Source organism: Podarcis erhardii (genome assembly GCF_964252035.2).
Source record: "Podarcis erhardii genome assembly, chromosome: 8".
Classification (NCBI taxonomy): Eukaryota; Metazoa; Chordata; class Lepidosauria; order Squamata; family Lacertidae; genus Podarcis; species Podarcis erhardii.
In genome coordinates, this window is record NC_138499.1 from 48,746,457 (window position 1) to 48,765,916 (window position 19,460).

Below are 19,460 nucleotides of genomic sequence, written 5' to 3' on the forward strand. Positions count from 1 at the left end.
GACATTCCTTACTATGTGGCTTGTAAGGAAGAGCAAGGTGGCAATTTATACATATTCATGGGAGTAATCCCCATTGAACTTAATGGCTCTTACTTCTGAGCAAATGTGCACATGATTGCACTGTAAACCTTACACATGCAGGCTAGGTTGTTGGCCTGAATTAACACCTTGTTTCTATCAGGGCATTTATTCCAGACTATTTTCCTTTGTTCTCCTTCTTCATTCACAGGCCATTGCGTGCATGCCAGCAAATGAATTATCTTGAATAAAATATTCATTTGTTCTAAGCATAAAGACACAAAGAGAAGTAGCGTTTGGCATTTCTGGCCATGTTGTTCTTAGGCCACAATAATAGTTTTGCCATGTAATGTAGAAATCCCATAACAAAAACTTGGTGACAACCTTTCTTGCTACTTGCTACTCAACTGGCAACAGCTTAACTCATTCAAGCAGCAAACTAAAATGTTAAATATCTGTTACCTAAAATGTCACGTGGGAACCATTTATTCTTGTCTTCTAGTTATCCAAAATAATGGCCTGTAGTAACATGCCTGTAGCACAATGAGTAGCTTATTTTTGTTTTATAAAGAGCTTAGTTCAATAATACTGTGTTAAATTTCAATTTGTGGACTACAAATGTAGATATTTTAAACACACATTCTTTTGCTACTCTATCATAGATTGTTTCTTTATTCCATATAGCATGTTTGGATCTGTCGGTATTAAAAACGATCCTTGCTGTGCAATTTAAAAAACTTGCTTAAAATGTGATGCTTATGATATGAAGGAATAGTACAGCACAATTCTATGCATTGTTTACCCCAATGTAAGCCCCACTAAATACCATGTGTGTACAGGATTGCAGTCTACAACCTCCACTGAATCTCATACTGCCTCTGTGTTGCAAGTACACATTAATGTAAATGAAGCTTCATTATAAATAAACGTCTTATGATCGGTTAGAAAGTGTTGATAATACTCAGTTAAGGGTTTCTGATTTTTCCATTTAATTTCACACACACCCTTTAATCTTTTAAACAACAACAAAAAAATAGTGCTGGAGACAAATGGCAATGCTAACAATTTACCCAGCAACACAGTTGCATTATATCTGCATTTAAAATGTCTTCTTCTAATAGATTTTCAGTGTGCAGATCAATGTCTCACACTTTTGTATATTATAGTAACAATCATACAAGTGTCAGTGACATTGTATAATATGGCACACTTTCTATTGGGGCCAAGAGTTTATTTTTAATAACCCTTGAGCTCACAATCCTAAAAAGCCAGCACTAATCTAAACAGAAAAAAGCCCCAACAACCAAAGGATTGCTAAATCCCAATAAGAAGATTGGTGACCTAGTCCTCATTTTGGAATCAGACCAAATTAGGGCCTTTTCTCATGACATCAGCAACAGAGCTCTCAGCAGGCCTAGTATTATGAACTAAAACTGTAATATTCAGGACGGTTTCTTAAATTTTATGAAATTACACATGCAGGGGCAGAAACAAACATGTAGACACACATCCTCACACATACAAGCTACCCACACCACTCATGATTTTATAATCTGTCTGAAGCAATTGGTATGCAACAGACCCACGTTAGTTACTCCAGCCTCTCTCTCAAGAATCCCAGTGCGGCAACCCTTGTAGCGTGAATTCAAAGTTCTAACCCGTAACCTGCTCTAAAGCTGCTGTGCAGTTAAGAGTGGGCAGTAAATATTTTAAATAAAAAGAGATGGACAGGGGGAAAGAGAGAAAAGGCAATTCAGGCACAATTTTTAGAATAAGTGGATTGAATGGAACAGTCCAGGGAGAAAATAAGCGCAATTGAGCTGGTCCCCCTGCTAACTCACTTTCAATCTTGCCCAGGTGGTATCTCTCCCTTTGTAATGGCTACTGCTGGCTGGTAGCTGAAGGAAAGAGGAGCCACTTCCAAGTTGGCCCACTTCCATTTCTCCCTGTGCTGTTGTAGTCTGTTGGGTGGAATGGCAGCTAAAAGCTGTATATTGTTCGAGAAATATTAGCAAGAAATGATTTGCTGGTAGTACTCGAATCTTGTAAGATCCATAGACAAGAAATTTAATATGAAAGCTCACAAAGATGAGTGCAGCTTAACAAGCTTGTTATCAATATAAGCTAATGCTGACAAGATTGTCTGTTGTATGTCAAAATATTTTGTGTTTTAGAAATAACAGCATTAAATAGCAAATTTGCCTAATTGTACTCATGATTCACTCAAACTGGTCAGATTCTAATGCATGAGTTGTTAACTCGGCTCTGGCAGGCATTCCCTGGTGCTCACAGGGGCCTGCTCCACACACTCCAATCTGGCTGAAATGGGGCTTGAAAGAAACCTTGTAAAATAGTAAATAGAAGGCAGAGTTCGAGAGGGAAGACAGTTCTGTTAGAAAATGTGGATTCTGCTTCCAGTCAATATGAGAGCATATTTACCACCACATGAAGCTCCATTTCAAAAAAGAGAATTAAAAATGAGCAAAAAGTTATAGATATTTTGTTAAATCCGGTTATTAAAAACTGTAACAGACACAGTAATATACAGTTTACCTCAAATGTCAATGCAGCTAAGAACATCTCAGGCCAGGCAAACAAAAGGTAGGTAATTTGCTAGCAGTGGGATGGTGGCAGCAGCAGCAGAAATGGTAGTGGATGGGATCAGAAGTACTTCACACTCTTTCTCTTCCAGCCTTCTCTTCCCTACTTGATGCTTCCTCAGCTGGTTAAATCTCACCACCACCATGTGATTCTCATCATGACTGGTGTCATGCTACTATTAAGGGTCCCCCCCATAAGCTTAATAACAGCATGAATGCACAGGGCACGTAATTTCAATCAGAACTATAGATTTAAAGATTTAAAGCTCCCGAGATGCTTCCTCTTCTCCCTCCCTGCTGGGTTGGCTAGTTACACAGAAACAAATACCCTTCCTTTCCATTGGAGGTCCTTGTTGCACCAACTAGCTTAGTCACAGAATAGAATGAAACAAAACCAGGTTTTCCAATAATTCAAGGAGAAAATAATCTGACTTGGCACAATATGACCATTGTGTGCTGTGGGAGGAGGGGTGGACGGCCATGTCATTCAGTGAAGGAAGTGAAGGAAGCTAGACACAGACCTTTTTACAGCCTCTGTTCCTTCATCCCCAACTGAACCTGGTGTGTTGGATAGTTGTTTCTGTGTTGGATATGTTTTGCTTTTAGAAGTTTTAATTGTTTTATCACCTGTGTGCTTGCTGCCATGGGTTCCTTTGGGATAGAAATTTAATAAAGTTCTGGTTGCTTGCCTTGGTCATGCCTTCCAGGAAGGAGAGGGAAATCCTATCCCTGTTTTATATTGTAAGAGACTCTTGACCTATGCTGCTACCAGTGCTGACAAACCTAGAAAGCACATTTTTGGCTGAGAATCTATTGACCTTTATACACAACAAAATCTTGCAGTCTTACACGACCAACATTTACATTACTCTGTCAATGCACACCCACACTTGGGATTTCCCCCTCCATTTGAAGAGAAACTCAAATATGAATACACTGATTTGTTATTTTCAGCGTCCTGTTTTCAACAAAGGCCAACCAGATAACTTCAAGATACTGGCGGACTTCCGGGTTAGCGCCATCGTTTAATGGCAGATTCCCTCCGAGCTCCAGAGGGAATCGGCTCCGCAGGATCGGGTCTTGTCCGCGGCGGCGATGCGGGGACCCTTAAAAATCACAGGCGCGGATGCCTGTGAACCTGGTGACTCGGCGGGCACCATTTGCGCCCCCCCAAACCGCGAAGGAGCCTTTTTAAAGGCTTCGGAACGGGGACGGGGTGCGGCGCGGTGCTGTGAGTTCATTGCTCCTTCTGTGGAGTGAAGCCGCAAGCCATTGACGGAGAGCGCTGACTTTTTCCTTGGAATAATTGGATTGTAAAGTTAAAACCCGTGAGTAATATGGAATTTGGAATTTAAAGAAATTTTTTTTCTGAATTAGGAACGAGCGGGGAAGGGTTAAAAAGGAAGTCCCCCCCCCCCCGCTTTGTAGATAACTTAAAGCAAAGAACTTGCCATCTAAGGTCGAGAGGACCTTTTTTTTCTTTTACCAAAAGACTTTAACCCTCATGGTTTGACACCATAAGAAATTTTACCGGAGGATAAAAGATTGATTGTGGGAGCTGAAGTTTCACACCCCCCCCCCCGGACCCGGGAGTGTCCCGCGAGAGAGCCTGCTGATGAAGTACTGAGGAGTTTGACAGCTGTCAAATTGGCTGTCAGAGGGAAAAAGAGAACTTTGTTTCTGTTACTTCTGCTGGTTATATTTGTTACAATTTGTTGAGAATAAGGAAGGACTGATACAATAAACTGGCTATTGGACTTGAGCTGAAAAATATTAAGAAACTAATATCCCCCTAGAGGGGGTATAGGACATTACAACAATGGCTGGAGGAGGGAAAATTCAGACTGAATTGGATAGAACATTTGTTCTCTTGGGAAAATTACAAGGGGAAATTGATGTTTTGGCTACAAGTGTCACAACTCTGGTCTCAGCAGTAAACAATTCTGTTGAAGTTGATAAGGATTCGAAGCAGGAAGCTCATACAACTGAGCAAATAGGGAAACTTGAATGTTATGAGAATATGGAAAAGGAGATATGTGCTGTTCCTGAAGAGAAGGAAGGAGGAGCTGTAACTACCCAGATGTCAAATGAGAGTTACAATTTGTGGCCTGACATGAAGGCAACAAAGGAGAATAACAATCTGATGTGGAAAGTATGGCCTGAATTGGTGAGCCTAAAACTGAGAGATCCCCTCTTGTGGAGATTTGAAGACCGAAGGATTACAAATTTGATCAAGGTGGAAATCGGAGCTTTGGGGACATTTGGACTTGAAAGGAGTATGTCGGGGTACGCCATAGGCGCTTTTTTCAAGTATGGAGGGCTGGCTGGAAAAAATATCGATTCTGTTGGGCCGAAGCCTTTCCGAAATCTGGGGTTTAACATTAAGGACTATCAAAAAGGCCGGCAGAGAGGAACTGAAAGAGATTTAAAAGCCTCGGACGTGAGATCTCCAGGCTAGACAAGATATTGAATTGATGAACACTTGTTGGGGACTGAAACCGGGAAAGGGGTGGGTGGAGTTTGGAAATCCAAAGGGTATATAATTATAACTTGTTTTATTTTTATTCTGTTCTGTTATTTGTTTTGAACTGGGGAAAGCCGTGGAAGGGAAATTTTGGTCGACTTTAGAAAAAATGTTGAAGAATGAGTAATGTTTAAGTATTTGATGTTTAAATTTGGATATAAGGACTTGCTGAATTAATAATTTAAATTGGAATACAAGAAGGGGAGGTGAGAGGAGGTCTGAGAAATAAGATAATGGAAATAAGTAATGGAAATTGTATTTGTTTTAATCGTTTTTTAATTTTGTATTTTTTTATTTTTGTCATTTTTTGTCTTTTGTCTTTTTGTTTTTATATTAATCTTGGAAAACCCAATAAATATTCTTTTAAAAAAACCAAAAAACTTCAAGATACTGGCAATAAAGGAAACAGCTCTCCCAATCATGTTGTCTCCTGCTTGTGGGCATCCCATTGAGATCTGGTTGGACACTGTCACAACAGGATGCTGGACCAAATTGTATTTGGCCTGATATAGCAGGGCTCTTCTTATTTTCTATGTCCCCTCTGGCATCATATGCCCCTAGCAGGACCAGCAAGGTTCTGGGTGAGACCTTGGAGGAAGAGCTGGTCCAATTATTAATCCCACTTAAGGAAGCTACAGTTCTGAAGGAATCAACACAAACTGGCTGGCATCAGCACCAACCCACTCCCCGCACTCAGAATCAGAACTCTGATAGAAGGTCAGGAAGGGGTACAGCAGTTAAACCAGCTATAAACCTGCTTAGTTGGAACATAGCCAGAATTGAAGCAACACCATATCCTGCTATGCTCTCTGCTGGACACCTATATTATCCTTAATATCTTGACATCTCATCCCTAGACAGCTCATTGGTCTCTCTGAATTCTGAGCCATGTGTTAGGGATGGCTGGAATGGGATCCCTGGTATTCAGTGGCAACTGGTATTCAGTGGTAGACACCCTATAAACTAAATCATTTAGTTATAGCAGCTAATAGCCACTGATACACCTCTCATCCACATTTTTTAAAGTTCCCCGTTAGGATGTGATGTGGCAGGCTTGACAGCTGTGCCTGATGAGCTGCCCATCAACTGGAAGGCCCCTTCTCCTTAACATAATCTAGGGGACGGGGCGGGGGGGGGGGGGAGAGAGAAAGAGAGCAAGCGAGCACACAGCTTCACTGACAGTTGAGACATGTCAGAGAAGCTAGGTGACGTCTCCCAAACCTGTCCTTGTTACACACACAGCTGTTCTAAGCCTTCACTTGAGACCCTAGGGATAGGAATAAGGTAGGTAGGAATTGTTAACAAGCTTGTTTGCATTAGAACTGGAATGTATGTTCTATAAGCTAACCCTTTTTTCCAATCGTCAAGTTCTGTCCTTTTAGTCTAGGAATAATGTTAAGCACTATTTTCAGAATTTGGTGGAACTGTGGTGGACTCCTGACAGGAGAAATATTTCCCTGCTGTCTTCTCCCTTGATGCCTGACCTTCTACCCTGCTCACATTGTTCTGATTTGTAAGAAATAAGGGTGCTCTCAGTCCAAGCAGAGAAAAGTAGCAAAACAAGGAGTAGTGGCATTAACCGCACTGGGGCAGAAATAGGATGTGTTTTGCTTTTTATTTAATGTTGGAGAGCCTCCTAGGTCAAAGGTGTTGGGCATCAAGTTTCCCTTTTAAAGTAATCATCACCATAGCTTGTGATCACAAATTTCCATATGAACTAAGCATTGTGAATAAGTACTTTTCTTCTGAACTGTTTGTTAATCAATTTCATTTGGTGACTTTGAATTCTACTACTGTCAGATAAAAGGTCCCTAGTCATTTTCTCTACATAGGCAAACTTTCACAAGCCTCTATCCCAGCCCATTATACTTTTCATAAACTACTATCATGTCCCCACACTCAGTTACCTTTCTTCCTAAGCTAAAAAGCCTCTACATTTCCTCATTAGGAAGGTGGTCTAACCACTTTATCACCTTGCTTCCTCTGTCTACACCTTTTCCCAGTTCTATATATATATATAATGGAGAGCACTACAAATACACCCACAACACATATTTATTATACTGTACAGGCATTACAATCTTGGTGGCAGTTTTATTTCCAGTCTATTTCCCAATAATCTCTAGCACAGAATTGGCTTTTTTTACCACTGCCTCACAAGGATGCCTTTGATGCTATACAAACTGCTTGCTCTTTCTGAACAGTTATCACCAAGATCCATACCCTGAGAATAAAAGTGTGAAATTCTAGACAGGCCTTTCTTTGAAGAGCATGTGAACCAAAAGTCTCTTGACTGATAGAAAGCCTGAAACAGCACACTTCAGATAGATTCAGACACAGCTATAGAATCCAACTGCGGTACAGAATAACCAGTAGTTCCCGATCTGTATCGTTACTGTCTCTTTTCCTTGCTGGTGTTTCCTGCTGCTCTGTACTCTCACTGCTCATCAATATCACAAGGGCAAATATATTTTGAGGGAAAGGCTGAATTGCTAGGTGAATTATCACATAGAGCCTTGGGAGAAGGATTATTCAATTTCTGTTTTTGTTTTCTACTGCCAGTGTTCCAGACTGAATACACACAAACCACATGCTTTTATAAGCATATTTCCTTTCTTACAGGTACTCTCCTTCTGATATAAAAGAGAAGTAAGTTTCCTTTGCAACCAGCCTTCACCAAATAAACACCTTAGATCATATATAGTAAAAAAATCTTCCTCCCTCCCTTCCAGTATTTACCTCCACTTCACAGCCGTATTCTGAGCCATCTAGAAGGATTACTTTGCACTGCATATTTTTCGGTTTTTTGACAATCTTGAGAGGAGATCTGGAAAGCTTGCTTGAGGATGATTTCTGAGAGAGCTTGTCGTCTTCAAACTGCTGGTATTCCAGTTGTTTTGCTGCTGCAGCAGCAAATTCACGTTCTTTGTCACTGCCCTACAAAGAGAACATAGGGAGATTAAGTTCTAATTTCAGATTAAAAAAATGTGGCCGATTGCAGCGAGCTTTCAGAATCACAAGGTACAATCAGACATCCCTTACAGAGGACTAGTTAGAGCCACATTTTGAAACTGCAACGTAACTGCAGTGCAGATAAATTTCATTCAATGTTTCGAAAAGCTTTTCTAGTCAATGAAACTGCTGCTCCATTTTATAACTGCTAATTCATGGTGTATAGTGTTAAGAAGAATCATTTCAGTATATGACATATATTAACCTTTGCAGGAGTCTTTATATTTCTAATAATTTAGTTTTTTCATCATAGGTACACACACAAAAATTACATTTAACAGAGAGATCAGATTTGATTATTTTATTTCATAAAATGTATATACTACTTGATTGTAGAAAAACCACAAAGCAGTTTTTTTTTAAAAAAGATATAACAATAAAACTATTTTTAAGAATTTGCAACTATAATTTTAAACATACAGAAGGTTATGAAAAACTGCAGTGAAATAGACTAAATTAAAATGCCTACAAACTTTCTAAACATCTGAGCAGAGCTGATAATTCATAATGCATAAAAAGGAGTCTGAGTTTAAAATATCCAATGTGACATATGGTTGAATGCAATATGCCCCCTTTCAGGAAAGAAGGGGATGACGATTATAGTCCAGCCAACACAGTGTGCTCTTCCCACCTGGCAGTTACATTCTAATGCCATTGCCACTTTAGTAGCAGCTAACTCTCTACACAGCTCTTCCACAACCAGTTCAGAAGCAACATTTCAGCAGCAACTGAAATGTAGTAATACGTTAGTTAAAGCTTAGAAATTTAATCTTATTTTCATCTGGCCATCATAAAAAATCAAATCTGATTCAGCTCGAAATGACTTCATAGTAAGTCAGCAACCTGCAGAACTGACATCCATCACAAATTAATCCTCCAAGTCCGTTTCCTTCATTGTAACAAGTCTCCATGAGAATGAATCAAATCTGGCCAAAAGCCTTAATCTGCTTTCAGAGCCAAAGAATTGTGTGTTGCACAATATGTGGGGAAGTGCAGGGCTTCACTGAATATAGTAAAGCACATGGTGAGAGGAATTACATTTGCTTGTGAAAACTAGTGGGTGGTGCAGAGAAAACAGAGATATATACACACACAAACCAGCTGGTAATGTTTAGTTTGAACTATAAACAGGAGCATTAGTATTTCAAAAGGGAAGGATGTGGATACCAATGTCTAGAAGTAGCTAACCAGGACAAAACTAAGCCGGGGAGAATTTATCCAGGTTAGACTGTCACAGAAGAACCTTTATAGTAATTTGTGCTGTGCACAAAAACATGCCAGGAACTATTAGAGCAGGACCCCAAACTGTCAAGATGTGTTCATGCACCTTCACAGGGAATTAAGTCTCATTTCCTAAAGAAGCCTAAAGAAGCCTGACATCCTGTTCATGCAGTTATCTAGGGCAAAATGACCAGGGAGACACAACTTGCATTCAGTATTTTATTTTTTATTTTACATGCATAAATGCACATTTTTTCATGTGTGATGAACTCTTTTTCAAAGGTTATTTGTGATACATTTCCACAAGCAATTTGATTATCTGGCTAATGGCACCATAAATTAACATCTAACAGGGAAGAAAAATTGTGTTAAGGCTCTTTTTGGATCAAGCTACCTTCAGCTAGACTCAGAGCAACACTGAAATTGCTCAAATTTTCACATAGGAGGACTTCCCATTGCTTTCTTTTTGTGTGTCTGTGTGTGGGGGGGGGATCTAAATATTTATTTCTAACCGGACTAATCTATACATTTTGGTTTGTAACTTTGGTTCAGAGTTTGATATAATAATGTCTGATTAGCCCAACAACACCTGCTGTTGATGGAGTAAAGAATGTATGTATTATTCTAACCAAAGCCTACTATATAGTTAGGGATGGGAAACCTATTCCATACATGCCTTGTTTTGAAGGGGGCAATGCAGCTGGTCATCCATGCACATCGCTCTTGGCTTAATGCTAATACACATGCCATGTCTCTTTAAACAAAGTTGTGAACTACAGTGGTATCTCGGATTAAGAACTTAATTCGTTCTGGAGGTCTGTTCTTAACCTGAAACTGTTCTTAATCGCTGCACGATTTCTGTTCTCATCCTGAAGCAAAGTTCTTAACCCGAGGTAATATTTCTGGGTTAGCGGAGTCTGTAACCTGAAGCGTATGTAACCTGAGGTACCACTGTATTTAATCCCAGTCATTGCTGTCTGCCTCCTTTGTTTCCTTTCCCATTAACAACATTCTAATGTGATGCAACTTGTTTATGTCCAAAAAGCAATGCTTTATTAAAGAGGGGGAAAGCCTCAGGGCTGAGTAATTTTTCATTGTTAACACAACTGAAAGTAGTTAAAATGTAGTCATTTTGTAAGTACCAGGCCTTAATGAATGTAAGGTTTTGTTAGTTTCAAACATCACTCAACCCCAAATAAAATGGGATTTCAACAGGTGTTAAAGTGGAAATGTGTTTCCAAACTCTCCAAAATTTGCAGTTATCTAACACTGTGATGAATAGCGAAAGGTCCCCCCCCCCCTTTTAACAATGGCAATAGGTTTTAAAAATGAAGCCTAGCATGTAAGACAATCTGACAAAAATTACAAAAATATTATATGACTGAAATTGAGAGAGGGGAATAGTATCTAACCTCTCCCCTCCATCCCCAGTAGATCACCAATCAGTGTGCAAGAGTACTGTTTAATCAGACTGATATCTGTGTCTAAGTTATGTGTTGGCTTTCTAGTGTATGTTAAGACTTTTAAAGAAATTATCCAAGTTCTGATCTTACCGGTTCCTTTTTCACAGGAGTGCTGTGAGCTGCAACCCCAGAAAATTGTTCTAATGCATTCTGGTGCTCTTCACTCAGCTGCTGTTGCTGCTGTTGTTGTTGTTGTTGCTGCTGCTGCTGTCCTTGGGCCCCTGTCCCACCCGATCCTTGTTGACCCGAAGCTTCTTTCTGCTCTTGATCCTGATCCTTTGATTCAGAATCTGATCCAGATTCTGTAGTCATGGTTGATTATTCTACAACACAAATAAAACTATTCAGTATCATAAAAAAATCAAAAGGTGATACAAACTGTATTGACAAACAAGTAAGATGGTTTTAAGTGTCACAAAGTAGAGGTGGCAAAGTTAAGATCATTTGTGGGTGACGGGGAGTCACACCCACCCACCTACCTCTACACACAAGGGGATTTTTTATTAGTTGTCTTCACACTTGCTCTCCTGTCCCCTCACCACACTTAGGTGGTCTGAATTTGTTTGAATGCAGGTTCTTCGTAACTCTGGTCACTGAATCCAGCTACCAGAGCTAGTCCTACTTAGGGACTTGTTTAAGATTGTAGAGGACTATAAACCATTTGTCAGATAACTAATCACCCTTTGCCCAACTCTTCCAACAGAACCCCAAGGAAATTAAACTGAAAACATCCTGTTCCTGCTTGCTGGCTCAATGCAAAATCTCTGTGCGACTCAGGGATATCACAAAAATAAGGGTCTCATCATGGCCTGGCTGTAGCCTATGACACACCTTTTAAGCATTTAGACAATCTTAAAACTCAAGAGTAAAAGTTTTCAAATGAATAAATGCAGCATTGTCACAATTTGAATCTATCAAAAACAAAAGTATGACCGTAACGATCTGATTTTGTTAATCAACATGTAATTTGCCTTAAATCTGGTAGCCATAATAATTTATTTAATTGAGTAACTATGCAATTAACAGAGGGGAAATACTCCTTTAAAAAGAAAATCAGTTTCTTTGCTGGTAAGGACCTGTCCACTACCTACTACTATGTTCGCATTGTGATGTTCTTCACTAATCATCAATTATCACTGTAGGGGTCACTTTAGTAATGACTCAAGATCATCATTTAGATGGCCCACCTCAAACTCTTCCCAATTAAATGTATTGTATGGGGTTGCCTATCTTCAGAAGGGTGGACTAAAAGTATAACAAATTTGAACTATGGTTTAATCATGTGATGACTGAACCACGCCACTGTATGAAAGTCTAGTATTATAATCTAGTTAAACAGCCCTAGTAACAAAATCCATTCTTGCAATCCTATAACAAAATCCATTCTTGCAATCCTATTGAAATTTACTATGAAATATAAGCTCACACGTGCCAATGTATCAAAAGTTATCTATGGAAGTTACAGAGCAAATTGTACATTAAAAAGTTTATGAAAATAGGTTTGATGTATTTATTTAACAAAATTTATATATCACTTGATCATAACAAAAACCTCTACACACTTTACAAAAATATAAAATAAAAACATTTAAAATATATATAAAAACAGTAAAACAGGTTTTTTAAATGATAGAAGTGCACGGAGGGGGGGGGTTGTAGCCTAAAAATTGCAGTCTGCAAATAAACAACAAAGCAAAAGAAACTGGAAACACGGGGTGCAAATTCTCACATGAGGTTTATTGCAACATTTCTTTTATAAGGAAACAGCAATAATAAACTTATTGACTTCACTCCATACCAAAAGCGAAAAGAGTATTTGTGAAAGGCATTATTATAGCCAGATAGCTCTGGAAACTGAATACAAATGAACAATAAATATTTCATCAAGCAATTAAGGAGGAAAGAAGGGTTCACTAAAATGGCTCATTACAATCCTCAATAGACTCACTTTTAAAAAAACCATTCAGGTCTAATCTTCTTTTCTGACCTATTTTTTTTTTGGGGGGGGGAGTATTTTTCTTCTGATTTCCTTGCTGAGCATTTGCTTTCTTCTTTTCCCTCTGATTGATGACTACAGTGCACTTTCTGTAAAGGCTTCATTGGGATAGTTCAGCTTATTGCCTCATCACTTTTTTGTTGGAGAAACATCATTAGTACAACCTATTGCTTCTACAGTTGCTGTAAAGTGCCTTGCTTACAAGGGGTGCATGCGCACATATTATTCACCATTTAAAAGCTTAATTAATTTAATGCTTTAAAAGACAATATGTGTTTGAGACAGAAGTTCCAGCTATGCACAAAGTACTGTAATTCTCTGTCTTTTCTCTAGTATGGAACATGTAGAAATATCATCAGTGTATGATCAAGATTTTGCCCCTGAACTAAAATGTGACCTGACAACTACATAGCTGGTAATTATAAATCACTAACGTTTCTTAAATTTCATATTTATTATGCTTGAGTTGCTTACATCTTACTGTATCCTAGAGAAGAGCATGGCTGGCAGTAGCAATCCTCCCGGGGACAAGGATATATACTGCATTATTTTGTGAGTTTATTAAAAGCATGCAAGATCTGCACGCCTGCCTAGCCAGCACGAGGTTACCTGTATATTTCATTTCCCCCACTACTATCACAAGCCCCTGAAATGAGTCTAAGATGTCTAGAATGCCTCAATATCCTATTCTGTTTTTTCTATGTGGATCATATTGAACTGTGCTAAAACATGCAACAGGAAGCAAAATGTCTATATTTTAATAATATAGTAAATGGGGCCCAAATTTTCAAGAAATATCCATATGGTTCAGTGATACAAGAATATAGAAAAGGCAACAGGAAGCAAAAAAAAATATACAATCTATGGGCAACTGCTTATATGTATTGTTTTTAAAGCAATATAAAATAAAAGCATTCAAACACAATTTACATTAATGGCCGCTCGGTCACTGGTGTAAATTCTGTAAAGATCTTAGGCAACACAACTAAAATTTAATCAAATCAATAGTTTTTAACTATAAGAATTTATGGATCTCACGACACCCATTTTCTGTTCATGATCATATTATGCTCATTAGTGCTGTCATATATTCAGTTTACTTTAAAATAATCAACAGTAAAATGCCAACAGAAACCAGAATGATGTGTCTTCAAGAGACTTAATTTATTTTTGCATTGGTTCTTTGTTCTACACATTGACTACTACAGCACATACAAAAATACCCTTACTTTATGCAAATGGGGTTATTTAAGCATTGCCTTTTAGTTTTGCTCATCTAGGTAGATATGTTTCTGTGAATGTCTCTCTATGCTCAACATCTAAATGGGAATGAGACTGCTTCTCACTTTTAAAATGGTTATCCTAAACTTAACATATGCATACTAATAGGCTCCAACTCCTAGGGGCCAAGGTCCTTTTGTCCCCCCCCCCATTGAATATTTTGGGGGGCTGCCTCCCCCCAAAGTTGTGCATTTGCCATGTCTTGTGGTGGACTATGTGGGGTGGGGCTTACATGCCCCTCCCCATATTGTATTCAAGTTGGAAACCCTGGAGAAATTAGAAAAACAGTATATATTAAGGCAGCCTTGATATTGAACCGTGACACTGAGGGGAGATTTTTAACAATTCCCTCTACACTGAGGGGATTTTTTTAAAAAAATACACTGGCCACAGAAACACAGTGCCAGCAGACCTTCAAAACACACATGTCCACATTAATGCATAACAACAGCTGTTTCCTATATATGTTTAGACTATGTTTTGGTTTTTTGGGAATCCCTTTTTAAAAATCATTGAAACCATTTGCGAAAAATGGACATTTGAATAGAAGCCTTCATTTCAAAATTGTAAATGTCATTCTTATTAATTTCAGAGCTTAAGTTTAAATTTGCAACTACTCAAACATTTTCCAAAAAAAATGAACTACGATCCCCTAAAAATGGAGTGTTTGATCCTTCTTTGTGCTAGGTGTAATGTACAAACAAAGAGTCAAAGGCAAAAGTAGGGCACAAAGACAGATGTTCTGTGCCATCAAGCATCCATCACAGTGGTTGAACAGAAGATTAAATCTTAGGTTATTTTCCACATTAAGGGGAAAAATCATTTTGAGTTTAACCATGAACACTGGTCTCTCTTCAAAGTCATATAGCTTGACCCTGAAAACATCTTCCAGGTGCACCTTGATCAATTGCAGATGTTTCCAGGATTGAACTAGCAGCTGCAACCACAATCAGTTTCAACTGAACACTGACTGGAGTAAGCAAAGTAAACAAACCCTAACTTTTACTCTTGGTCATCAAAAGAACTGTTTAAAGAATTCTCTCCTCCCCCACAAATCATCCCTTTTTGTACCTACTGGGTTATCCTAATTTATGTTCCAATTTAGTACACACACTACAATATGATCCTTGATGTCTGCTTGCTTTCGTTTAAACTTTGTAATTGTTTGGGATAAAAAATATTAAACTCCTGATAATACACTCATCTTCAATTCATGGGTCAGATCCTGACTAATGATGGGTATAATAGTAGCACTACTGTCATAAGAATGCATAGATAGACAGCACTATAAATGTTAAACACTGCTAATACAAATAAAATCTAAACCATTTCCATTTACTGTATGTCTTGACTTCAGAAGCTTGTGGGATATGAGGGGATCTCCGATGCAAGGCTAGCAGTTGCATAATTTATTAATAGGTTGAGAGTAAGTTCATGTCCATTAGACGAGCAAATTATAGTTGTATCTATGCAATCTATTGGTCTCCACTGGAATCAAGTACATTAAAAGGAACTGCTTCTGCCAGCTTGTCACTTCTGGCAACATATGTACATGAAAATTAATAATCACTCACGGCAGAAAAGAAACGGGGTATTTCTAGAAGATAATTATATCTTTTGGGAAGTTTTTGTAAATACATGCATGAAAAGTCGAATAATGAAATGAAGACGACAGTAATTGCAGAGCATAACCCATCAGATAGTTGTTTCTATTCTAGCAACTCACTCTTTTCATTTCTATTGGTGCATCTTAATTAAAACACGACGTACAACCAATTTCTCCATTCTGAGTGCAAGATCCACTTATACTGCTTGTCTGATCCCACAACAGAGTTTGAGTGGGATTTACAGACAAAAGTGTGGCAATTCAAGCTGAACGACTTTGTGTACGCAGAGGTTATCTACATTGACATAAATTAACAGCAACACTATTATAGCAATTCAGCATTCTTTTTTAAACCTGGGTAACAGTAACAAATTAGGAACATAGGAAAGCTATCTTATACCAAGTCAGACCATTAGTTCATCTAGTCCAGTACTGATGACTACCTACAGCATTTCATGTTTCGGACAGGATTGGGTAGTTTTCCACTCCACCCAAAGGTAACCGAACCTGGAAATGTACCACTGCTTCCTAGAGGTATTGAACCAGGTATTGAACCTAGGAACTCGTGCATAGAAAACAGATGTCCTTGCCCATAGATAACCACCGAGCACATAAAAATATTAAATCCATAGAAATTGGACAATTTCTAAGCACGTTATTTATTATTGTTGTTGTTTCAATTTATAACTCATCCTTCCTCCCGAAGGAGCCTACCTGTATGTACAATCCAAAATATTAACCTACCTGACTTGGATAATATTTGTGAAAGGCAACCCCTTTCCCACACTTCCTTCATCTGCTGTGCCAATTTGGCCACAGTTGCTCTGCAATAATTACCGTGGGTACCTCATCTGGGCAACAATCCAGAAAATGGCTCAACACAAAGTCATGTAAAACTGTTCTAGTTAGCTGAAACACCAGTTTCCAGACAAAAGATAAAGACACAAAGGATGCTCTGGTGCTTGCATGGAAGTTCACTCATGCTGTCCTAAGTAGTTATTATTCTGGATCGGCATGATTATGAGCTCGCTGCTGCTGTAGAAGAATGTTTCAGGGACGGGAGCAGGATTCCTGAGCAAACTATCATTCAAAGCCTGTACGCTAGAGTTACAGCTAGAACAGGTTTCCCCGTAATGGTGTTTTTAACAGGATTAGGAGAAATGGAAGAAAACCACAGTAATCTGAGCAAGGAAGCAAACAACACACACACACACACACACACACACACACACACACACACACACCATCCTGACTCCACATTTTACAATTTAGCATACCATTGCTAGAAAACCTGTTTTAGCTGCAACCCTAAAGAGAGAACCAACAAGATCTGCTGATTAACTTCAATTAATTGTTTCAAGATATATGTTTTTCTAACTTTGAACATGATTAGTTGATTCCTTACTAGAAAAGGGTAGAACCTCTTTGCCACATTTTGTTTGGTCTTGGTTCATTCTGACCTCAGGAAACCCCTCTGGTGAATCCTTGTCCTGAATTTTAAGTACTTTGTGAAGTGCTTTCTTTGTCATACCAAAGACTTTACCAAAGAACACTAGCACTTAAAAAGACAGAGGTGCAAGTACCTTTTGTCCTGGCATGTTGAGGAAAGTTTCACTGGACTTCAAAGCCAGCAGTAACTCACTTAAAACAATTGAGCCTTAATTTGAGACATGGAATTGAGTCAAGAGTTCTTGGACTTTGAGACATGGTGATATGCCTCAAAATATCATCAGGAGAGCAAAAACTGATGCTTAACAATACTTAATTTTAATTTAATGTATGCAGTCCTCCAGGCTTCTTCCTCTTGCCCTCAAGAGGGAACTAGGCCATGTCCCCTCACTGGTCCTGCTCTGCATCCTCCTTGCATTTTCTGCCTAGCTGGAACTTGTCCCTGAACTGTGATAATGTCTCTTGTTGACCTGAGAGGAAACGGGAAAGTGGTGTTTCTGTGTTAGTTGTATCTCTGGCTTCTGCATGAATGAAATTTAGTCTACCATACAAGTAAGAGAAATATCCCTGCCCATTTTTTCCCTGGCCCCACTGAAAGTGGAATGTGGCCCCTGGTAGATCCCCATGAGGCAATGTGGCCCTCGGATTTATAACTCCCAAGTTATAAAGTTATTCAGGGCAATTGTCATTTGGACTGCTCCTCAGAGATGCAAGCATAATGAGGTTATTCACTATGGCACAATGCAAGTTATATCTTTTGGGGAGTCATTTACTGGTGCTAGGGCGTAGTTTTGTCTTGAACAACAAAATACAGGTTGTAAATAAATACACACTGAATTTGGCTCTACTGAACATACATTTAAGCTCTGAAAATCATTCCATATAAACATGCTCCATGATTTCAGAAATTCCCTGGGGTTTTATAATGCTTAAGGCACATACGCCGGACATTACACTTTAGTCACACACCACACACATATTCTCTTTGCCTCTTGGGTCCTGCGGCAAACAGCTGTCATTAATATTCACCCCTTCTGCTAACACTTTCCTTAATCCCAGAAGGGCTTCCTAGCCTATAATTAAACTTTCCAGCTGCTGCACTGCTAGACAGAACCCAAATGGATCATTTGCTTTTAAAACATTCCCTCTTTGCTAGTCCAAGGATGAATTCGAGGAAACTTTTTTCACAATGTCATGGTTCATTCTATTTCTTCCAATCTATGTCATGTACTAAGTGCTTCACATTCCCTAACATTACATTCTGACATGATAGGGCAGCATTTTCAAAAGTGCTACCTGTTTCATGTTCAGAACTACTTAGTGAGAGTTGAAAAATCTGAATGCATGGATCAGAGGAAGGGTTTTGTTCAGTTAGAGTCTGGGAAAGCTAAGCTAAGGGGTAACAATCGTAGTTAGGCAACAATCATAGTTTAATGGCAATTTTAAAAACCAAAGTAGCAGAAACACAATTAAATGAGAGATGTATTATTTACATGCCAGAAATGTCAAATCTTTAAAAGGAATGAATACATCCACAGAAATACTCTTCAAAAAATTAAGAAGGTACTAGGAAATTATTGCTATCCAATTAACGAAAATTCTGATCTTCCTTCAGACAGGGAGGTGCAGCACATACACCCCAGCAACAACTAGAACCGGGATTTTAAAAAAAATATAAGAAACGTCTTCAGCTTGAAGCCTAACAACCCTTTCATCAAGTTACACCCCAAGTATTTCAGTGGAGCTCATCTGAAATGTCCCTGAACATCTCATCTAATTTCTCTCAGCATCTTCAAAACATGCAACCTGGCCTTGCAGATGAACTTCTTCCCCAAAAGCCAACACTGTGTTGCATCACACACTCCCAAAGTGTTTACTAAACAGGGATTAAACTTCTACATACAAGCAAATCCTATGATTCATTCTGAATCAAAATATAACCAATTTTCAAAAAGGAAATCAAAGGCACTTCTCCCATTACATAAAGTAGTACTGCTACAATAAATACATTAATTTTTTATTGTTATTTTAAATATATTGTTACTAATGATTACTTGGTTTACTAAAGTATGCACAATGTCTCTTTTTTCAAGTTACATTTTCTACAGATCAGTTTCATTTGCTGAGACCTTAGTGTTACATTAGGAAGAAAAGAGGGAAAGAGGTGGAGGGGGGCATGGTGAGTGGGGTGGCAATGCTTCTATTCTACTTAGTATATGTGTGGGGTTTTGTGTCAGTGTCACTTGTGTGGGAATACCTTTATGAACTCCATTCAAAGGAAAACTGGCAA

The 19,460-nt window shown here is 38.6% G+C and overlaps 1 protein-coding gene across 24 annotated transcripts in view; it reads right to left on the minus strand.

The window, feature by feature from the left end:
* Window positions 1–19,460, minus strand: part of EPB41L3 (erythrocyte membrane protein band 4.1 like 3) — a 131,948-nt gene that overhangs the window by 50,468 nt on the left and 62,020 nt on the right. For 23 of the 24 annotated variants that reach the window (XM_081873815.1, XM_081873836.1, XM_081873834.1 and 20 more), the window contains exons 2-3: window positions 10,929–11,161; window positions 7,882–8,079 (exon numbers count right to left, since the gene is read on the minus strand). In XM_081873815.1, the coding sequence (XP_081729941.1) occupies window positions 7,882–8,079; window positions 10,929–11,150 (420 nt within the window). In that variant the 5' untranslated portion in view covers window positions 11,151–11,161. The remainder of the gene's footprint in view (window positions 1–7,881; window positions 8,080–10,928; window positions 11,162–19,460) is intronic. The other variant, XM_081873816.1, reaches the window with a different exon arrangement.